Here is a 20,221-nt window from a genome sequence, read left to right on the forward strand (position 1 = left end):
GATCTGCTTAAGCGTAAATGTGAACAGGAGTCTAAAAGACTGACCACGATGGAGTTACATCTGAGCACTCTGAGAGAATACTATAGGAACCGCCGGATTCCGAGAGGTTTACGCTCTCATTTACGACCGAACCTCTTTCCCAACGATACAGATTTCTGTATGAAATTCGAGGCGGTGAGTAACAAGTATTCCTTTGAATTGATATTGCTCAACATTGACTTTTTGTGCAAGGAGGTGGAGAAAATTAAAGGTGTGATTATTGAGCTGAATGCGCAAATCCAGGCTTTGACCAGTGTTGAGGAATACACGGTACACACTGATAAAATAGCACAGCAAGCCCTACGCCACAGAAGTGAAACTGAGCGCATTAAAAGGGAAAAATGGCACCGAGATCTGGAAGATTACCAGTCCGGAAAAGTGTATAATTGGCGCAATCAACAGCCACAAGGGAAGCCCAGGAGGAGGCGCAACAAGAGGTTTGACCACAATCATTTTGGTTTCTCCACCGTCTCCGACTCTACTGATGAACCCTCCACGTCTGCCCCTTTTTTAGGTCAACTAGGCGACGGGGATGTCGCCGGGGTGGCAGAAAACACCATCGGCCACGTAAAAGGGAAGCCACCTCAGAATCAAGCGATGTCTGCGATATCGACCAGACGCAATCCACGGAGATAACACAATTAGTCATTAATATCTCCTCAGTCCCACTCACCCCCGTACAGACACGGGTATTGAGTCGGGGACTCAGTTTCTCTCCTACTGTCGATAGAGACTGGTTTTCTCTAGAGTTGGATCTACAACGTTTCTTTAGAAATTTACGCCTAAAATGTTTTTTTGCATCTAAAAATGTTGAAGCTAATAAAACACCTGTGATTAGTAATAACAGTACAGCGTTATTAACATGTAAAGAATTTCAACTAAGGAAACCCAGTGTCTTTTCACCACCTCATACCAATCATGTGGTTGAATCGTACATTCACATAGTACATAAACAGATCGAATCTTTAAGTCCCATTGGTGGTAGGAACAACCTCTCGATTCCTGAACGACAGGCTATCATGTCGTTGGAACGAGACACCCGCATTACCATTAAGCCTGCAGATAAGGGTGGGGCGGTGGTCGTTATGGACACTGCGATGTACATTGGAGAGATAGACAGACAATTGAGTGATCTTGAGGTTTATAAGAAACTACACGGTGATCCCAAATGGGATATCATGCGTGACATCGGGGTGATATTGGAGGAGGCACTACAGAGTTCCATTATAGATGATGGTCTGTACCAATATCTTGTGGTGCCCCACCCTATCACCCCGATGCTATATATACTCCCCAAGATTCACAAGAGTTTGATTGACCCACCGGGTCGACCGATTGTCTCTGGTAGGGGCTCGGTCTTCAATCCATTGTCTGTCTTTCTGGACAGGTTATTGCAGGTCCGTGCGACCTCCGCCCCATCCTATATCAAGGATACTGGGCATTTTCTTTCTAAATTACAGGATTTACAACTGCCCGCCCAATTTCTGTTGGTCAGTTTCGATGTAGTGTCTTTATACACTTCGATTGACCATACATATGGGTTAAATGTCGTCGATGTGGCCCTATCCGACATGGGGCTCTCCCCGGATGTGTGCCGATTTGTCCTCCGCCTCTTGGAGGTGGTCCTGAAGAGGAGTTACTTCCTCTTCGGGGACACCTTCTATCAGCAACAGCGGGGTGTGGCCATGGGGTCCAATGTGGCCCCCACCTACGCTAACATCTTTATGGCTGAGGTAGAGGACAAACTCGTGTATCACTCCCCTTTTTCTGAGAGAGTCCTATGTTGGTGGCGCTACATCGACGACATTTTTATGATCTGGACAGGCACTATGAATGAACTTGATAATTTTCATCTTCATTTGAATGCGGGTGTCCCGGGCCTGCAATTCACTATAACTGTTTCTCCTAGTGAGTTGCAGTTCCTTGACGTGCGAGTCTATGTGATGGAGGGTCTTTTGGCTACGGACCTCTATCGGAAGCCTACTGACCGCAACACTCTACTTATGCATGATAGCTACCACCCACATAGAATGCTGGACTCCCTTCCATGGAGCCAACTCTTAAGGGTGAAGAGAATTGTCTCTGACGAAGATGCGTGTGCACAAAGGATTGACACAATGTGCACACGTTTCTTGGAACGAGGTTACCCGAAACCCCTACTTACTCGTACCAAACGGAGGGTGAGGCTGGTTGACAGGTGCACCGCACTACGGAAATCAACAAAGGCGGTCTCTGAGACTAGGGTTCCGTTTGTGTCCATCTACGGCCGGGATAGTGGCAACATTGCAAACATCCTTAGAAAGGAATGGCATATACTCCAACGGGGTTTGCCAGATATAGAAGAGTTCAAGTCCCCGCCGTTGATGGCATACAGACGGAACCCTAGCCTCCGTGATAGACTGGTTAAATCCGATGTAGGTGGCCAGTCACCGATACAAAAACTTTTTGCACCGCGCAAAAACGGGACTTATCCATGTTTATCTTGCTGTAATTGTGGTAACGTTCTCAAAGGTGAATACTTCTCCCACCCTTACAGTGGGAAAAAATATAAAATCAAGGGCTACTATACTTGCAGGTCACGGGATGTGATTTATGCCATCCAGTGCCCCTGCAGCCTTATTTATGTGGGAGAGACCACCATGGAGATTAGAGAACGTATTAACAAACATAAGAGTACCATACGCAAGATGAACATGGATAAGCCCGTTGCGAAACATTTCGTGGAGGCGGGGCATTCTGTTAACCAGCTTCGCTTTAGAGTTATTGACAGTGTGGGTCCCTTACGGAGAGGGGGTGATAGGGACGCGATATTAAGGAAGAAGGAACTCAAGTGGATCTACACACTGAAATCCCTACAGCCATTTGGTCTAAATCTAGAATTTAATGTGGCTGGTATCAGCTAAGTTCTGGATTTAATCAAGAAATGTTCTTTATATGGCTGATTTCATATTTCTCCTCTGTTAAAGTATTTTTTGCTTTGTGTTTTTTTAATTTTGTGCCTTAACCACACCGCTCTATAGCATTATGATGATTACTGTGGTTTCTTCCACACACACCTATGTATGATATATCACTTATCAATGGGAACCTGTGCATAGTGGAAACACTTTCTGTCATTAATATTTAGTGATCTCTGTTTTTTTTATGCCTGCTGTTCCTATGCGATACCTATATATATATATGTTTTTTCATATCTCCCTATTCCTTCCTTGCACTAGTATTAATGCCAGTGCGCTGTTTATGCTTTATTGCTGCTATCCTTGGTGAGCGTTTTTTTGCACACTGTTTAGTCATTACAGTGGTGCGATCGCCCCCCATGCACAGCCCCACTTGAGTCCTCATGCATATTCTAATCCGTTACGCCAGGTGGGAGTGGCCTTGTGACGTCAGTCGGCCGCCGCCTGATGATGTTAGTGGTCCGGCGTTGACTATGCATTCGGATTCACTTGGGCACGTCACACGTGCGCTGCCTCGTGGTGGCGCATGTGATGACGTATGCAGACATGCGCACTGCCGACCATGGGACGCTGGAGGGACGGAGGAGCTCTATATGTGATGGCCCTATATAGGTACGTTCTGTTACAACTGGCTAATCTATTTCAGCATATTGGTTCCCATTGCTTTCATACACAGGTGTGTTATACATAAATTTGTATCTTATTGGCTGCTTAGCGGTGTGGGTGGACCTATCATGTGCTACTTATAGGCTGTGATTTTAACTTGTTAACATGCTTGACAAAGGCTACTTGTAGCCGAAACGTTGCTGCTGTAAATTACTTTTTATATGCCTTGTGGAAAGGAGTGTTCCTGAATAAAGAAGTTTTCAGCTTCTAAATCTGTGTCCGCCTGCCCCTGCATCCTGCATTACAGTACTCACAACCACATTACTGCCCGCAGCGGCCGCCCCCGGCTCCTCCTAGCTCCCCATATTCATGTCTCCGCTCACGACGTCAGAGTCGGATAACAGCAGGGGTGAGCACAACAGCCAGGCGGGAAAAGTCTCTCCAACCCCCACACACAGAGTTTGGCCTGCGAGGAGTGAGAGAGACCATACCTTAAACATAGAATAGAACCGGCCCGGGTGTCATACGTAAAGGTGCTATGTCTGTCTGTCTTCTGTGGCCTAGTCCTTCCTTCCTGCCTGCAAGCTCCATACAGGAGCAACATGACATTATTACACTAAGGGGGGTCAAAAATTGTTCATACAGTATAATGTCTCCTATATATAATGTCTCCTTGTGGCTGCCCCACACAGTATAATGTCTCCTTGTGGCTGCCCCATACAGTATAACGTCTCCTTGTGGCTGCCCCCATACAGTATAACGTCTCCTTGTGGCTGTCCCCATACAGTATAACCTCTCCTTGTGGCTGTCCCCATACAGTATAACCTCTCCTTGTGGCTGCCCCCATACAGTATAATGTCTCCTTGTGGCTGCCCCCATACAGTATAATGTCTTCTTGTGGCTGCCCCCACACAGTATAACGTCACCTTGTGGCTGCCTCCATACAGTATAATGTCTCCTTGTGGCTGCCCCCATGCACTATTAACGTCTCCTTGTGGCTGCCCCCATACAGTATAACGTCTCCTTGTGGCTGCCCCCATACAGTATAACATCTCCTTGTGGCTGCCCCCATACAGTATAACGTCTCCTTGTGGCTGCCCCCATACAGTATAACGTCTCCTTGTGGCTGCCCCCATACAGTATAATGTCTCCTTGTGGCTGCCCCACACAGTAGAACATCACCTTGTGGCTGCCCCATACAGTATAACATCTCCTTGTGGCTGCCACATACAGTATAACATCTCCTTGTGGCTGCCACATACAGTATAACCTCTACTTGTGGCTGCCTCCATACAGTAGAACATCACCTTGTGGCTGCCCCCATGCACTATAACGTCTCCTTGTGGCTGCCCCGTACAGTATAATGTCTCCTTGTGGCTGCCCCCACACAGTATAACGTCACATTGTGGCTGCCCCCATACAGTATAACGTCTCCTTGTGGCTGTCCCCATACAGTATAACCTCTCCTTGTGGCTGCCCCCATACAGTATAACGTCTCCTTGTGGCTGCCCCCATACAGTATAATGTCTTCTTGTGGCTGCCCCCATACAGTATAATGTCTTCTTGTGGCTGCCCCCACACAGTATAACGTCACCTTGTGGCTGCCCCCATACAGAATAATGTCTCCTTGTGGCTGCCCCCATGCACTATTAACGTCTCCTTGTGGCTGCCCCCATACAGTATAACGTCTCCTTGTGGCTGCCCCCATACAGTATAACGTCTCCTTGTGGCTGCCCCCATACAGTATAACGTCTCCTTGTGGCTGCCCCGTACAGTATAATGTCTCCTTGTGGCTGCCCCACACAGTAGAACATCACCTTGTGGCTGCCCCATACAGTATAACATCTCCTTGTGGCTGCCCCATACAGTATAACATCTCCTTGTGGCTGCCTCCATACAGTAGAACATCACCTTGTGGCTGCCCCCATGCACTATAACGTCTCCTTGTGGCTGCCCCCATACAGTATAACGTCTCCTTGTGGCTGCCCCGTACAGTATAATGTCTCCTTGTGGCTGCCCCCACACAGTATAACGTCACATTGTGGCTGCCCCCCATACAGTATAATGTCTCATTGTGGCTGCCCCCCATACAGTATAACGTCTCCTTGTGGCTGCCCCCCATACAGTATAACCTCTCCTTGTGGCCCCCATACAGTATAACGTCTCCTTGTGGCTGCCCCCCATACAGTATAACCTCTCCTTGTGGCCCCCATACAGTATAACGTCTCCTTGTGGCTGCCCCCCATACAGTATAACGTCTCCTTGTGGCTGCCCCCCATACAGTATAACCTCTCCTTGTGGCCCCCATACAGTATAACGTCTCCTTGTGGCTGCCCCCATGCACTATTAACGTCTCCTTGTGACTGCCCCCATACAGTATAACGTCTCCTTGTGGCTGCCCCCATACAGTATAACGTCTCCTTGTGGCTGCCCCGTACAGTATAACGTCTCCTTGTGACTGCCCCACACAGTAGAACATCACCTTGTGGCTGCCCCCATACAGTATAATGTTTCCCTGTTGCTGCCCCATACAGTATAACATCTCCTTGTGGCTGTCCCCATACAGTAGAACGTCTCCTTGTGGCTGCCCCCATACAGTATAATGTCTCCTTGTGGCTGCCCCATACAGTATAACATCTCCTTGTGGCTGTCCCCATACAGTATAACGTCTCCTTGTGGCTGCCCCCATACAGTATAATGTCTCCTTGTGGCTGCCCCCATACAGTATAATGTCTCCTTGTGGCTGCCCCATACAGTATAATGTCTCCTTGTGGCTGCCCCATACAGTATAATGTCTCCTTGTGGCTGCCCCATACAGTATAATGTCTCCTTGTGGCTGCCCCATACAGTATAATGTCTCCTTGTGGCTGCCCCCATACAGTATAATGTCTCCTTGTGGCTTCCCCTGTCCCCACTCAGTATAATGTCTCCTTGTGTTTTTTTTCTTTTAAATGGGTATTTATCGCGATATATAGCTGCACATAGTGTCTTCTGCCCGAACAAACCAGTCAATGTGAGAAATGATGACACTGCCTTCTGTGCTTTGAATGAGTGCAGCTAAATTTCACGGGAACTTCTCCTTTTGTCTAGGTCTACTATCACAGTCACTGCAGAACATATGTCATGCATCCTACAGGCGTTTGAGATGCGGTATATGATCCAATTAATTCCCTTTATAAATTACTAGGCGTAATGAACAACATGGAGACCCTTCGGCGAACCTACTTTCCCAGCTGGGAAACCAACAACTTGTCTTTTCTTGGCACATCAGAGAGTAGTCTTTGGCTCAGTATTACTCCTCTGTCTTGGGAACGTCGTTACATTAAGTGCTCATGCATATGACCTTACTATGGAGCCATGTTAAAGCACCAATAGAAATCAGTGGGTCGGTGTACCATTTTGGGGAAGATTGCCAGTTGCATTTTGTACTCATGACACATGCTTTGGCCAATGTCTATGGTCAACCATTCTTATCAAAGTCAGGGAAACCGAGGTTTGGGTAGCTGTCACTATACAACATACAAACTCCATGCAGATGTTGTCCTTGTTCGGATTCGAACCTAGGACCCCAGCGCTGCAAGGCACCTATGCTAACCACTGAGCCACCGTGCTGCCCATACAGCTTTTCCAACTGTCTCTATGCCTTCCCGTAGCCTACAGTCACCAGTTTTATTTTATGGACTAACAAATATTGTTTCTGCAGCGTTAAAGGGGTTGTCTGACCAAAAAGTGAAATAATGTAGAGGCAGGTACTGTGGTGTGTAAAAAAGATAAAAATCGTCACTCACTTTAAGAAAGACCCACCGTTTCAGGACCATGGCTCCGACCACCATAATTTTTAGTCCTCGACAGACTGGACATGATGGCGTGCTCCAATCACTGGCCTCCGTGGTCACGTGTGCAAGAACATCATGAGCACTGAACCACTGTAGTGACTTTCAGTCCTTGCACATGTGACTGTTGGGACTACTGATTGGCTGCATTGGTCACGTGAATGGGAATGGCACATCATCACTTCCAGTCTGACTGGGACCACAAATGGCAGACGGAGACTGAAAACTTTAATAATGTGAGGGACACCTCCTGCTTCTGCTTAAAGGGGTTGTCTCATCTGAGAATATGCCACCAATGTTAGACAGGCGTGGGTTCTTCCTCTAGGTCCCGCACTTATCTTCAGAACAGGCCCCCAAAAGTAAGCGGAGAGCAGCTGTGCATACGCAGCCACCCTCCAATCATTTCTGTGGAAGTTCCGAAAATAGGCAAGCACTGGCTCGGCTATTTCCAGAAGTCCCATAGAAGGGAATGGAGCGGTGGCCGCGCTTGTGCGGTGCGCTCACAAGTCATTTTTGTGGGACTTCTGAAAATAGCGAGTATGCTCACTTGGATTTTTCGCATGCCGATCTCAGAGGTAGGACCTGCACCTATCAGACTTTGATGACATATCCTAGTGATATGCCATCAAAGTCCCTATGACACAACCCCTTTAATTTTACTCTTTGGCTGGAAAGCCCCTTTAAAGAATCAAGAAAGAGTCGCAATTCTTTAGTATATTGATAATAAAATTATGCATTTCAGAGTCATCGGCTGGTTAGCAATCTCAAGGGTCGGATCCAAGAGCTAGAGGCAGATCTAGCAGAGCAGAGGCATCTTCGAGAGCAGGCAGTGGATGAAAATGAGTTCCTGCACACAGAGTTGGAGGAGTTGAAGAGGAAGAGACAGGATACTGAGAAAGCCCAGAAGAGTCTGACTGAAATAGAAAGTAAGGAGCCAGCATTTAATGCACCATATTTGTTGGACTATAAGACTCCACTTTTCCCCCAAAAGTGAGGGAAAATGGCAGTGTGTCTTATAGTATGTAGGAGGCACATGAAAGTGAGGGCAAGCGTTGCACCAGCTGTACTCACCCTCCCTGGTCTTCTTCAGCGCCCCGCTCTGCACTGTTTCCTGACTGCGCACAGCGCCAGGACCGTTATGACCTCGTGCTGTGCAGCATGAGCCGGAAGAAAACCAGGGAGTGGTGAGTCCTGGATCTGCAAAGCGGCAGCGCCGTCCGTAGCAAGTGAGGAAAGTTTTTATTTTTTAATGTCTGATATGGGGGTCTGGTCTGAGTTTGATCTGATGGCGGCTAGGGGGGGGGGGGGTCTGATGGTCGGATCTGAGGCTGATAAGGGTCAGATCTGAGGCTGGGGGGGGTCTGATCTAAGGCTGATGGAGCTCAGATCAGTCTTAGGTTACATGCACATGACCGTATGTATTTTGCTGTCCGCAAAATGCGGATCCGCAAAAAATACGAATGACGTCCGTGTTGCATAGTTTTTGTTTGCGGATCCATTGTAACAATGCCTATCCTTGTCTGCAAAACGGACAAGAATAGAACATGCTCTATATTTTTTACGGGGCTACAGAATGGACATAAGGATGCGGACAGCACACGGTGAGCTGTCCGGATTTTTTGCGGACCCATTGAAATGAATGGGTCCACATCCTATCCCCAAAAATAATGGAACAGACACGGAAACAAAATACGTTTGTGTGCATGAGGCCTTAGGCTGTCTTAGGTAAAGGTAATCTTCCTCATTATGTGTGTTGATACATTGATATGGTACAGATCGGAAAATCTGCAGCATGCTAGTTGTACTGCGTGTTTTTTTTTAACATCTACATATATTGTGCCGTCATTTGCTGATCCACAGCACATCCGCAGCGTGTGAATTCAGCCTAATGATTTTAATTTACTGTAATCTGTGATAGAGCTGAGCTTTGTGTAAGAGATCCAGGCTTTTTATATGCAGCTCTTACATATATTTAATGACATGGTGGTCAAGGAGCAGATGGTGCGTTAGAGACGGCTGAGGAAAAGACAAGGAGGTAGTTTTAAGTCCAGTTAGGTATTGTCACATAAGGAGTCCTCTAGGACTGATGCTAGCACAGGGAAACCACCATCTAATGATTGTAAGGAATGTATAGATAAGTGATTAACCTCTTCCTTTCTCTGTTACAGGAAAATCCATAGCAAATGAGCAGCGATATACCAAGCTGAAGGAGAAGTACGCAGAGCTGGTTCAGAGCCATGCAGATCTTTTGAGAAAGGTGCTTGATTCTGACTAATTGTGTGTAGGGCACTCCTGAATTCCCTTATGGCCTCATGCACGTGACTGCATTCGTATTGTGCTCCACAAACCACTGATCCGCAAAATATGGACCGTATATCTAACACTCCCTTTACTGGAAATTACTGTTCTTGTCTGCAATACGGATAAGAATAGGACATGTTCTATAATTTGTGCAACAGACACATCGATGCGGACGGCACACAGATGACATCCGTGAGCTGTCCTGTTTTTTGGCAGACCCATAGAAATGAATAGCAGAGAAAAAAAAGGGGGTCAGTCAGCACATCCCAAAGCGCAGGGGCACGTTGCTATGGCTGAGAAACAGACTGTTAAACAAAACAAGCAATGCAACAGCTCTCTGCAAACCAAATAAAGTACAAAATTGCATCATAATTGCAAATGCTGAACTAATAAGTTAGAGATACTTGGCAAATTGTTTTGTACAAAATTATTTGAGCCCGTCTGCCGAACGTCAAGGCAATCTCTAGTTAGACGGGTTCCTAACACTAAATATACCCGTTATGTGCCATAGCGGCTATCATATAATTCAGAAAGTGCAGGTTCCACTTACATGCTGGATCCGCCTGAATTTCTGTCATTTTCGGTGCCAAAATGGCCTCCATTATATCCAGGGAAAGCAGCTATAGCAACGTGCCCCTGCGCTTTGGGATGTGCTGACTGACCCCCCTTTTTTTTTCTCTGCAGTTCGTGCTGGAGGTGTGGCTGCCTCCCCAGTCGTGCACTCCTACCAGCTCGTCTGTCCCACAGGTTGATTTTAATTAATGTTAGTATATAGCTTGGCCCGCTCCCCCTCACTCACTGAAGCCATCTGGCACCAGGAGAGAGATAGTGTTTTGTACAAAACAATTTGCCAAGTTTCTCTAACTTATTAGTTCAGCATTTGCAATTATGATGCAATTTTGTACTTTATTTTGTTTGCAGTGAGCTGTTGCATTGCTTGTTTTGTTTAACCATAGAAATGAATAGATCCGAGTGCAATCCGCCAAAAATGCGAATCAGACGCGGATACAAAATACATTTGCAGAAACCAAGGAAAGATCAAACCCTTATTTTTCCTACTGGCATATGTAAAAAGACTATCTAGAGCAGGGATGCTCAACCTGCGGCCCTCCAGCTGTTGCAAAACTACATTTCCCAGCATGCCTCGACAGCCTACAGCTATTAGGGCATGCTGGGAGTTGTAGTTTTGCAACAGCTGGAGGGCCGCAGGTTTAGCATCCCTGATTTAGAGGCTTCTGTGGGGTCAACGGACTATCTTACCTGTATGGAGACCTCCTGACTCTACCCAGAGAGAAGGCTTAGGAGCGCCTATTCACACATGGCAGATTTGTTGCAGAAGTTTCTGTGACTGTCCCATACATCAGAATTGGAATTACAGAAGTCCATTGAATGGTATGAAATGTATTTTTCAGCCACAGAAGTTTGTACAGCTGATCTGCTGTGCGTGTAGATACCCCACAGGCATTAGATTTCCAGCTTCACCAGCATACTCTAGTGTCTGGCCATCTTTTGTATACACACAGTAATGCAATGACAGAGGGGAGCACAGATTAGAAGGCATGTAGATTAGAGCAGCCTTTATTACTTAGAAAACCCTATTGTAACCTCTTAACACATAATCACGTAAATGTACAGGATCAGCGTTAAGGGGCTGTATGAAGTTACGGTAGCTCACATGCTGAGCATTGCGCCATAAATGGCGGGTGCTGACTGTATAATATAGCCAGAACCCGGTGCAATGATTGGATCAGCAATGACGCCGAACCTGGTCACTTAATCCCTCTGATGCCACTGTCAATAGCGACAGCAGCATCTGTGAGATTAGGTTGAGGGAGGGGGCCCCATGGTGCTCTGATCATTTGCCATGACAGCCTGGAGCCTTGTGGAGGTTCCCAGGCCTGTCATAGGTAACTGCCTGAAAAGCCATGCCTGAGATATAGCTCAGCAGGCAGTGTCGCAGAATCCCATAGACTGTAATAGTATTCTAGTAATAGTATTATAAAAAAAGTTATGAGTATGGCGATGCAAAGAAAATTTTTACTTTACAAAAGTTTTTTTTATTTTTTATTTTTTTTAAGTAGTAAAACAAAATAAAAGCGTGATCATACTGATCCACAGTTCGGCAGTGTAGGCCCAACAGATAATATTAAAGTGGGTGGGAAGCACAAGGTGTGCTAAAGTTGTGCAAACTGGTCACCATTTCCTTTCCACACCCGAGGGGGTTCATTTACTATCGCCAGTTTGATGTAAAAAAAAAAAGTTGCAGGGCCCTTTTTTGTGAATTTTTAAACATTTATACAACATTTTGTTGCACAAACGTTTTTACGCTCTCCTCGCCACTGGGAGATCAGCCTCTGCAAATTCATTAACAGGCGTAAATGATGGAAATAGGCGTAAATTACGTCGGAAATCCACTCCAGTCAGGGACTGGAATAAATTTCACTCCAAGGCACATGGACTGTTGGAGAATGAACCTAATTTATGACGATACCTGCACCTTTTCATAAATTACCGTATTTTTCGTTTTATAAGACACACTTTTTTTCCCTCCAAAGTGGGGGGAAAAAGTCACTGCGTCTTATAAAGCGAATGTGATGCAAATTAGGTGGCTCAGCAGCTCTCACTAACAGCTCCTGAGCCTGCCATTAAACTGCTGGGCGGGCTGGTGGCTTCACTGAAGGCTTCTGCCGCCAGCCCGCACTCCCGTAAGTCTGCACTATGAGCGGGCTGATGGCTTCAATTAATGTGCTCTGCATGCCGCCAGCCCGCATATCCATTGAGCTCCCCTATCGTTGTAAAGCGTTGGGCGGGCTGGCAGCTTCACTTACTGCGCTCCTCTGCCGCCAGCCCGGGCATCCATCTTAGCCCGCTGTGCAGTCTGGTACACGCGCTGTGTTGTGTGACGCGGGAGGAGAGTGGGCCGAGGCCTTGGATATGGATCCCAGGAGACACGCACAGGTACCGTACAGCATTATAGTGCGGGAAGCGTGCAGGGTGGCCGCATCGGGGACTTGTGGGGTGTCGCCTGTCATCACTGCACTGCTAGTAGCCTGCAGTGCTGTCAGTGGGAGGCCTGGGTGGTATGCCAGACAGTCCCTGGATGCCACTCTCTGCCGGAGCTGCCCATGCCAGTGATGATGTACCTAGTTGCCTTGTCAGTGAGTCCTTCATAGGTACAATGAAAAGCTTGCTCCCCCTTGACCCTATGGGTGACATATGGACGTGGGCTCCCACCCCTTGACCCTGTGTGCACTCCGTCCCTTTACCCTGCCCACCACATATAGAACTGGATGAACCACTCCTTTACCCTGTGTGGGATTATGGAAGTGGGCTCCCTGTTCCTTGACCCTGTGTGCATTCTGTCCCTTGACCATGTACGTGACATATGGATGGGGACTCCTCACCCCTTGACCCTGTCTGCAACGTATGAATGGGAGCTCCCCACCCCTTGCCCCGGGCTGCGACATAGGAATGGGGGCCCCGACCCCTTGACCCTGTCTGTCATAAGGAGCTCATGAGGCCACTGTTGGGCGGGCTGGCGACTTCACTTACTGGGCTCTGCTGATGCCAGCCCGCTCTTCATTAGTTCAGCTGATTGGTGGTGAGTGCATCCTGCTACCCACATCTCCACCAATCAGCCTCCTTCCTATCTCCCACTGTACCAGCTCTGCTCCTGCTGTGTACGGCGGTTTTGTGGATCTAGTCCCTGAGTGAGTCGAGTTGAAGTCCCAGAGTGGGAGAAAAAAAAAAGTGTCCTTTTCCCAAAATAAAGTAAAAAAAAGTTTTAAATATAGGGAAAAAGGAAAAGAAGACATATTCGGTAACGCCGCGTCCGTATCGACCGGCTCTATAAAAATATCACATTATCCACCCCGTCAGGTGAACGGCGTAAAAATAAAAAAAACAATGCCAAAAAGCCATTTTCTGGACACCTTGCCTCACAAAAATGGTACCAATCAAACCGCCATCTTATCCCGCAAAAAAAAGAGACCCTACCTAAGACAATCGCCCAAAAAAAAATTATGCCAAAACAGCCAATTTTTGTCACCTTACCTCACAAAAAGTGTAATAACAAGCGATCAAAAAGTCTCATGAAAATGGGTAGCAAATTATGGGGTGCTTTTTCGCCTGTTACCCCTTGTGAAAATGAAAAATTTGGGGCCAAAGCATCATTTTATTGGAAGAAATGAAACTTTTCATTTTCACAGTCAAATTCCGTAAAACGCTTAGGGGGTCAAAGTGCTCAGTACCCCCCTAATATATTTTTCAAGGGGTGTAGTTTCCAAAATGGGGTCACTTTTTGAGGGTTTCCACTGTAGGGGTACGTCAGGGTCTCTTCAAATACAAAATGGTGCCTAAAAACCATTCTAGCAAAATCTGCCTCCAAAATCCATATGGCGCTCCTTTCCTTCTGACCACTGGCACATGCCCATAGAGCAGTTTACCGCCACATATGTGGTATTTCTGTAAACTTCAGAATCAGAGTAATGCATATTGAGGTTTGTTTTGCTGTGTTGCAAGAAAAAATTTATTAATATAAAAAAATCTACCAAAAAAGTGAAATTTTGAAATTTCACCTCCATTTTCCTTTAATTCTTGTGGAACACCTCAAGGGTTAACACAGTTTGTAACATCAGTTTTGAATAATTTGAGGCATGTCGTTTCTAAAATGGGGTCATTAATGGGAGGTAATCCCCTCAAAATCACTTTATAACTATAATTTATGCCAACATAAAGCAGACGTATGGGAAATGTTGATTGATAACTATTTTATGAGGTATTAATATCTGTCTTAAAAGTAGAGAAATTTGGCCAAACAACTGAACCTGAGACAAGCCAGATGCCTTGTCACATAGTTTTCCTGGAGGTGGTGATTTTGAAAATCCGAGTCCCATACTGTCTAAAGGGGTGGTGATATCCGCTCTTTACCCTGACCTTGAGGTGAAGGTGTTAGAGGCTTAGGGAGACGCATCGGATTAGTTTCCCTCTGGGACCAGAATTGCATCACAAAGTGTTTGAGGAACATCATTGTATGGTTCTTACGGGACACCCTGGGAGCAGATCCACTGCTGACCTCATATCTTGTAGATTCTGGTGGCCAGGGTGGCGTAAGTGTGTTAAAGACTATGTGTCAGCCTGTACCACCTGTGCACGTGCTAAGTTGACACATACTTGGCCTTCCGGATCTTTACTTCCGTTGCCTATCGCGTCCAGACCATGGACTCATGTATCCATGGATTTTATCACTGATCTACCTAATTCTTCAGGAAAGACAGTTATTCTGGTGGTAGTTGATCGCTTTAGTAAAATGGTGCACTTTATTGCTTTACCGGGCCTACCTAATGCTAAAACACTTGCACAACTGTTTTTTCGGACAACATTGTGAAACTCCATGGCATTCCCTCTGACGTGGTCTCAGATCCTGGGACTCAGTTTGTTTCCAGATTCTGGAAAGCGTTCTGTACTCGACTGGGCATACAACTGTCATTTTCTTTGGCTTTTCATCCTCAGTCGAACGGACAGACGGTGCACACTAATCAGAGTCTGAAGACTTACTTGAGATGTTTTGTATCTGAGAACCCAGGAAGGAGTGGTATTCCTTTTTGTCTTTGGCAGAGTTTGCCATAAACAATCGTAGTCAGGAGTCCACTGGTGAGTCAAGGTTTTTTGGAGCATATGTGTTTCACCCGTAGTTTGGCACATTTTCTGGTTCTGATACTTCTGGTATGCCTGAGGAAGAACGTTTTTTGTCATCATTGTCATCGATATGGCGAAAAATTCTAAATAATTTGAAGAATATGGGCAACAAGTATAAACATGTGGCTGACAGCAAACGTATATATGGTCCGGACCTAGAAGTGGGTGTTTCTGTGTGGCTGTCCACAAGAAACATTAAGTTGAAGGTACCTTCTTGGAAGTTGGGTCCGAGATTTATTGGTCCATATAAGATCACTGCCATCATTAATCCTGTAGCTTTTTCGTCTTGAACTTCCTCAGGCCCTGAAAATTCATAATGTGTTTCACAAATCTTTGTTGAAGAGATATGTTGAACCTTTGGAGCCGTTTACCTTGCCACCCACTCCTGTCATGGTGGACGGTAGTTTGGAATTTCAGATGGCCAAGATAATCGACTCTCGAGTTCTCCGTGGATCTCTTCAGTATCTTGTCCACTGGAAAGGTTATGGACCAGAAGAGAGGATGTGGGTACCGGCATCTGACGTGAAGGCCTTTCACAAGTCTCACCCTGTTAAGGTCGGTCCTGGGTGCCCGGAGGTCACCGGTACAAGGGGGGATACTGTCACGGACACTCCCGTGACAGGAGCCAGAAGATCAGAGAGACTGGCAACACGTGGGTTAATCTGAATGGTTCCTTGTGGATCATTTGTGTCTGTGTTGTTTTGGTAATGACCACACCTCTTGCAGGTGTTGTTGGTTTGGTCATTTAACTTCCCCCATTTATTACTGCTTACCCCTTTTGGGGGTGCGGTTTATAGCTTCAGTTTCTGGACTTTGGCCTGCTGGTTGTTGGATCTCAGTTGAGCTCCTGGCGCTGCCTTTGCTCCACGTGAAGTTAGGTATCGTCTTTCCTATTTGTATTTTGTTTGTTGTATTTCCCTGTCTTTTGTATCCAGGCCTGAGGGAGACTTCTGTTCATCCTTCTGGTGGAGGAATAGGTTGTCTCAAGTCCTGTCACTATACCAGGGCCCTACAGAGTGTGTTAGGGCTCTAGGTTCCTATGTATGAACTTTCCTACCTTCGAGGTCAGTTCATACTGATAGTTAGTCAGGACTTGGATTAGGGTTGTTCTAGGAGGTCACCTTCTCCTTTACACTAGTTTCCAGGCCTCGTTCCTTTCCCCTTTCCTCCTGTGCTCGGTGTGGAGTTTCCCACCCGCATCCGTGACACAGCTAGCCCCTAATAGAACAATCTCATCCTTGTCCGTAATGCGGACAATAATAGGACATGTTCTATTTTTTTTCGGAACGGACTTATGGAAATGGGATGCACACGGATTAACTTCATTGAAATGAATGGTTCCGCATATTGTCCACAAAAAAACCCGGAACGGACACGGAAAGAAAATACGTTCGTGTGCATGAGCTCTTAGAGGGAACACATCAGTTTGGTGACTTAATTGTGCTTTATACTGGGCTTCAGATGGATCAGGTTTGTGCCTTGGAAACAATAGAGTCAACAATGAGGTCTGAGTTTCTCAGGCCAAATGTCTTACTTCTATATGCTAGTGTCAAGATCCGGTACGAGGTTTCTGTCTGAGGGAGTTTATGACTGTCTTTGTTCCCCTCTTCCCTGTGCTGATGGAGGATTTGCCTAATCTGTGACTAGGTGCACCCCTTCTCATAAATTAGGTGCACCTCTGGCAGTCAGGGGCTGGAGTAGTTTGGACTCCTCTTTCACGCCTGTTTCCAGATATAAAATGTAGTAAATTAGCCGGTGCTGAAGTTAGAGTGCAGCAAGTTGTGCAAAAAGTTCTGAAACATTGAACAGATTGAATTCACCTGTAAAGCTAAATCCTGAAAATTCACCCAAAAGCTAAATATTCCTAACTTTTTGTGAGTAATGTATAATAAAAAATAGCTTTCCTTTAAACCATGGTGAAGCTCTTTGTCCATAAAATTGGACATTTCTGTTAATGTTGAAGATACTCTTTTTTTTTTATAAACTCTTCATTGTACAGAGATCAAGCTCACTAAATTATAATCATATTGTGTTTGGGTGATTTTTGTCTATGGAGACTCAATCACTACCTTTTTTTGTTCCTTTGCTAGAATGCTGAAGTCACAAAGCAGATGACCTTGGCTCGAGAGGCACTGGGGGACATGGAACGCTCTAAAAAAGAGCTGGAGGATTCCTACCAACGTGTGAATGAGCATACACAGAGGAAGGTGAGAACATCCCTCAACGTGGTGGTCTCAGGAAGACATCCCCTATCCATGTACCTTATTAGGGCACATAGACATCAAAGAGGGGGGTCTGTCATTTAGGACCTCTCTGTATGAGACAGAGCATACACAGAGGAAGGTGAGACAATGTGGTGGTCCCAGGAAAACAGCCCCTATCCATGTGCTTTATTAGGGCACATGGACATCGTAGATGGGGCCCGCCATTCAGGACCTCATTCTATGAGACAGAGCAGAGAGCTCTCTGACGGGCTCCAGCTTTCCATGTGAATGGCTGCCATGTATTAATGGCATTTCCTCTGCAGCTGCCACTTATCAGCTGATCGCTCTGTAAGACCTGTTTTAAAGAAGGTTTTCTGTGATGAAACAACTCCTTTAAGAGTGAGTCTTCAAGCCCCTCGTGTGCAGATGTTTAGGCTTGGGCTACATGCCAATCTTGCCTGCAACACCGCTCGGGCACTCAGATATCTCTGTGTAGCAGTCCAGCCATTGAAACTACTTGTATTTTTGCAATTATTGGGTTGTGGTCACTGCAACTTGTGTGTCACCCTTTTCAGTTTAATGGCTGTGCACTGCTACACAATGACACTTGTCACGACCAAAGTCGCCATGTAGCATTAGCCTTACATTCCGGAGCAATGTAAGCATAGTGCTTCTATTGCATTAGATTGGATGTACTCAGCATGGGATCTTCATTCATCTCAGATTAAAGGGATTGTTCAGTTTGATCCGCCATTTCTCACATTACTGCTTCCCCCTACAAGTACAGTGAAGTGGCCCCTTCAGTAGTCACCTCCACAATGAGCTTTTGTCTGCCAGGAAGACACAATGTAAATGCTTGTTTGTTGCCGCATGGAAAACCTGGTATCAGGGGGTCGTTAAAATCAGTGAGAACAATGAGGCCTGCAGATGCCGGAGGACACTTTTGGTTGTAGCATCTGCGTTTTACTGCACGGCCTAATAGGACATACACAATGACATATGACATTGTCTGAGGCCGGACCCCTTTTCCAATGGAAATAGTGTAATAGAAAGTGATGGCACTGCAGTCTGCCAAATAGATTGGAAAATAAGCAAGTAAAATAAGCAGCAGGAGTCTGGGATAACCTAATGAAGTGCAATGCAGGATGTTACAGCTCTAGATAACCAGTCTCGGGAGAGAAGGGAAGCATCAATTCATTTGTAGACCATTTATAGTGGTTCCATCTTAGTAAATCCCAATATAACCAGAGGACTTTATTATCCCCACTTATTGAAAGTGTTGAGCAGGGAATGTTCATTACATATGGAAAGTTTATTTCTATCGAGCCGTGACGATGTCATAGATGAACACAGATAAATAATCCACAATCTGATTTTAATTTATAGGCACAAGAGCAGATTCATCAGATGGATGAGTTACAGGGGGCGCTACAGAGCAAGAAACAGGAAGTTCAGCTCCTCCAGGGCAGTCTAGAGACCTCTAAACAGGTAAGATGACTGGAGAGCAGAACAGCAGGGGTCCTCCCATCTATCACAATGGTATGCATGTTCTTTAATAGCTGTAGGAAGGCACAAGGGGCCGTCATTGATGGAAGGTATGTGTCACCGAGATTCCCGGCCTCGATGAGGTAACAGCCGGTAGTTTTAAGTGTCAGCGGCAGCTAGTGCTGACTGACAGTGTTTTTTGTTAGTATGGCTGTAAAGCCAATCCGGGCCGTCTCTTACTGGGAGTAGCCAAAGTGCTGGGTGGGTGGCTTCTCCCCACGCTCCAGGCCGGATCTTTTTGGCCTATATAAAAAACCCAGCCAGCAATCTCAGCTGGGTGTGGTTTATCCTCCATCTGACAGAGAAGCTGGGGAGTCTCTGTGTTTTGGGACCTGTGAAGTTGTGCCGTGCTAAAGGGCTGAGAGTCACATGCCTGGAAACAGGCCCCTAAAGCCTGCTGTTGACTGCAGGTGTAAAACTGCTAACCAGGTGAAGATTTTGTTCTATGGACATTGCATGGTGTGAACTAACACTAAGACTGTGAATGGTCATTTTTGCTTTTCCTTATGTGTGGATAAACACGAACTGTTTAAGTTAAAGACTTTGTGATTGCCTCTATACTGCGTCCGCTAGCCTGTCTACCAGAGCAAATCCCCACACAGCATACAGTGAGGAACAGAAGTATTTGAACACCCTGCGATTTTGAAAGTTCTCCCACTTAGAAATCATGGAGGGGTCTGAAATTCACATTGTAGGTGCATTCCCACTCTGAGAGACAGAATGAAAAAATAATAATAATTTCAGGAAATCACATTGTATGATTTTTTAAGAATTTGTTTGTCTTGCACTGCTGAACATAGGTATTTGGACACCTGAGAAACAGCAAGAATTCGGTCTCTCAAAGACCTGTTACTGTGCCTTTAAAAAGTCCACCTCTACTCCACTCATTAATCTAACTTAGTAGCACCTGTCTGAGCTCTTTAAAGACACCTGTCCACCCCACAGTCAGTCAAACGCCAACTACTACCATGGGCAAGACCAAAGAGCTGTCAAAAGACACCAGAAACAAAATTGTCGACCTCCACAAGGCTGGAAAGGG

At 46.0% G+C, this 20,221-nt stretch overlaps 1 protein-coding gene across 1 annotated transcript in view; it reads left to right on the forward strand.

The window, feature by feature from the left end:
- Positions 1-20,221, forward strand: part of HIP1 (huntingtin interacting protein 1) — a 146,336-nt gene that overhangs the window by 76,109 nt on the left and 50,006 nt on the right. The window contains exons 14-17 of the mRNA XM_040423462.1: positions 8,178-8,361; positions 9,604-9,692; positions 17,524-17,640; positions 19,024-19,125. Coding sequence (XP_040279396.1) covers positions 8,178-8,361; positions 9,604-9,692; positions 17,524-17,640; positions 19,024-19,125 — 492 coding nt within the window. The remainder of the gene's footprint in view (positions 1-8,177; positions 8,362-9,603; positions 9,693-17,523; positions 17,641-19,023; positions 19,126-20,221) is intronic.

This window comes from Bufo bufo, chromosome 3, assembly GCF_905171765.1.
Source record: "Bufo bufo chromosome 3, aBufBuf1.1, whole genome shotgun sequence".
NCBI lineage: Eukaryota > Metazoa > Chordata > Amphibia > Anura > Bufonidae > Bufo > Bufo bufo.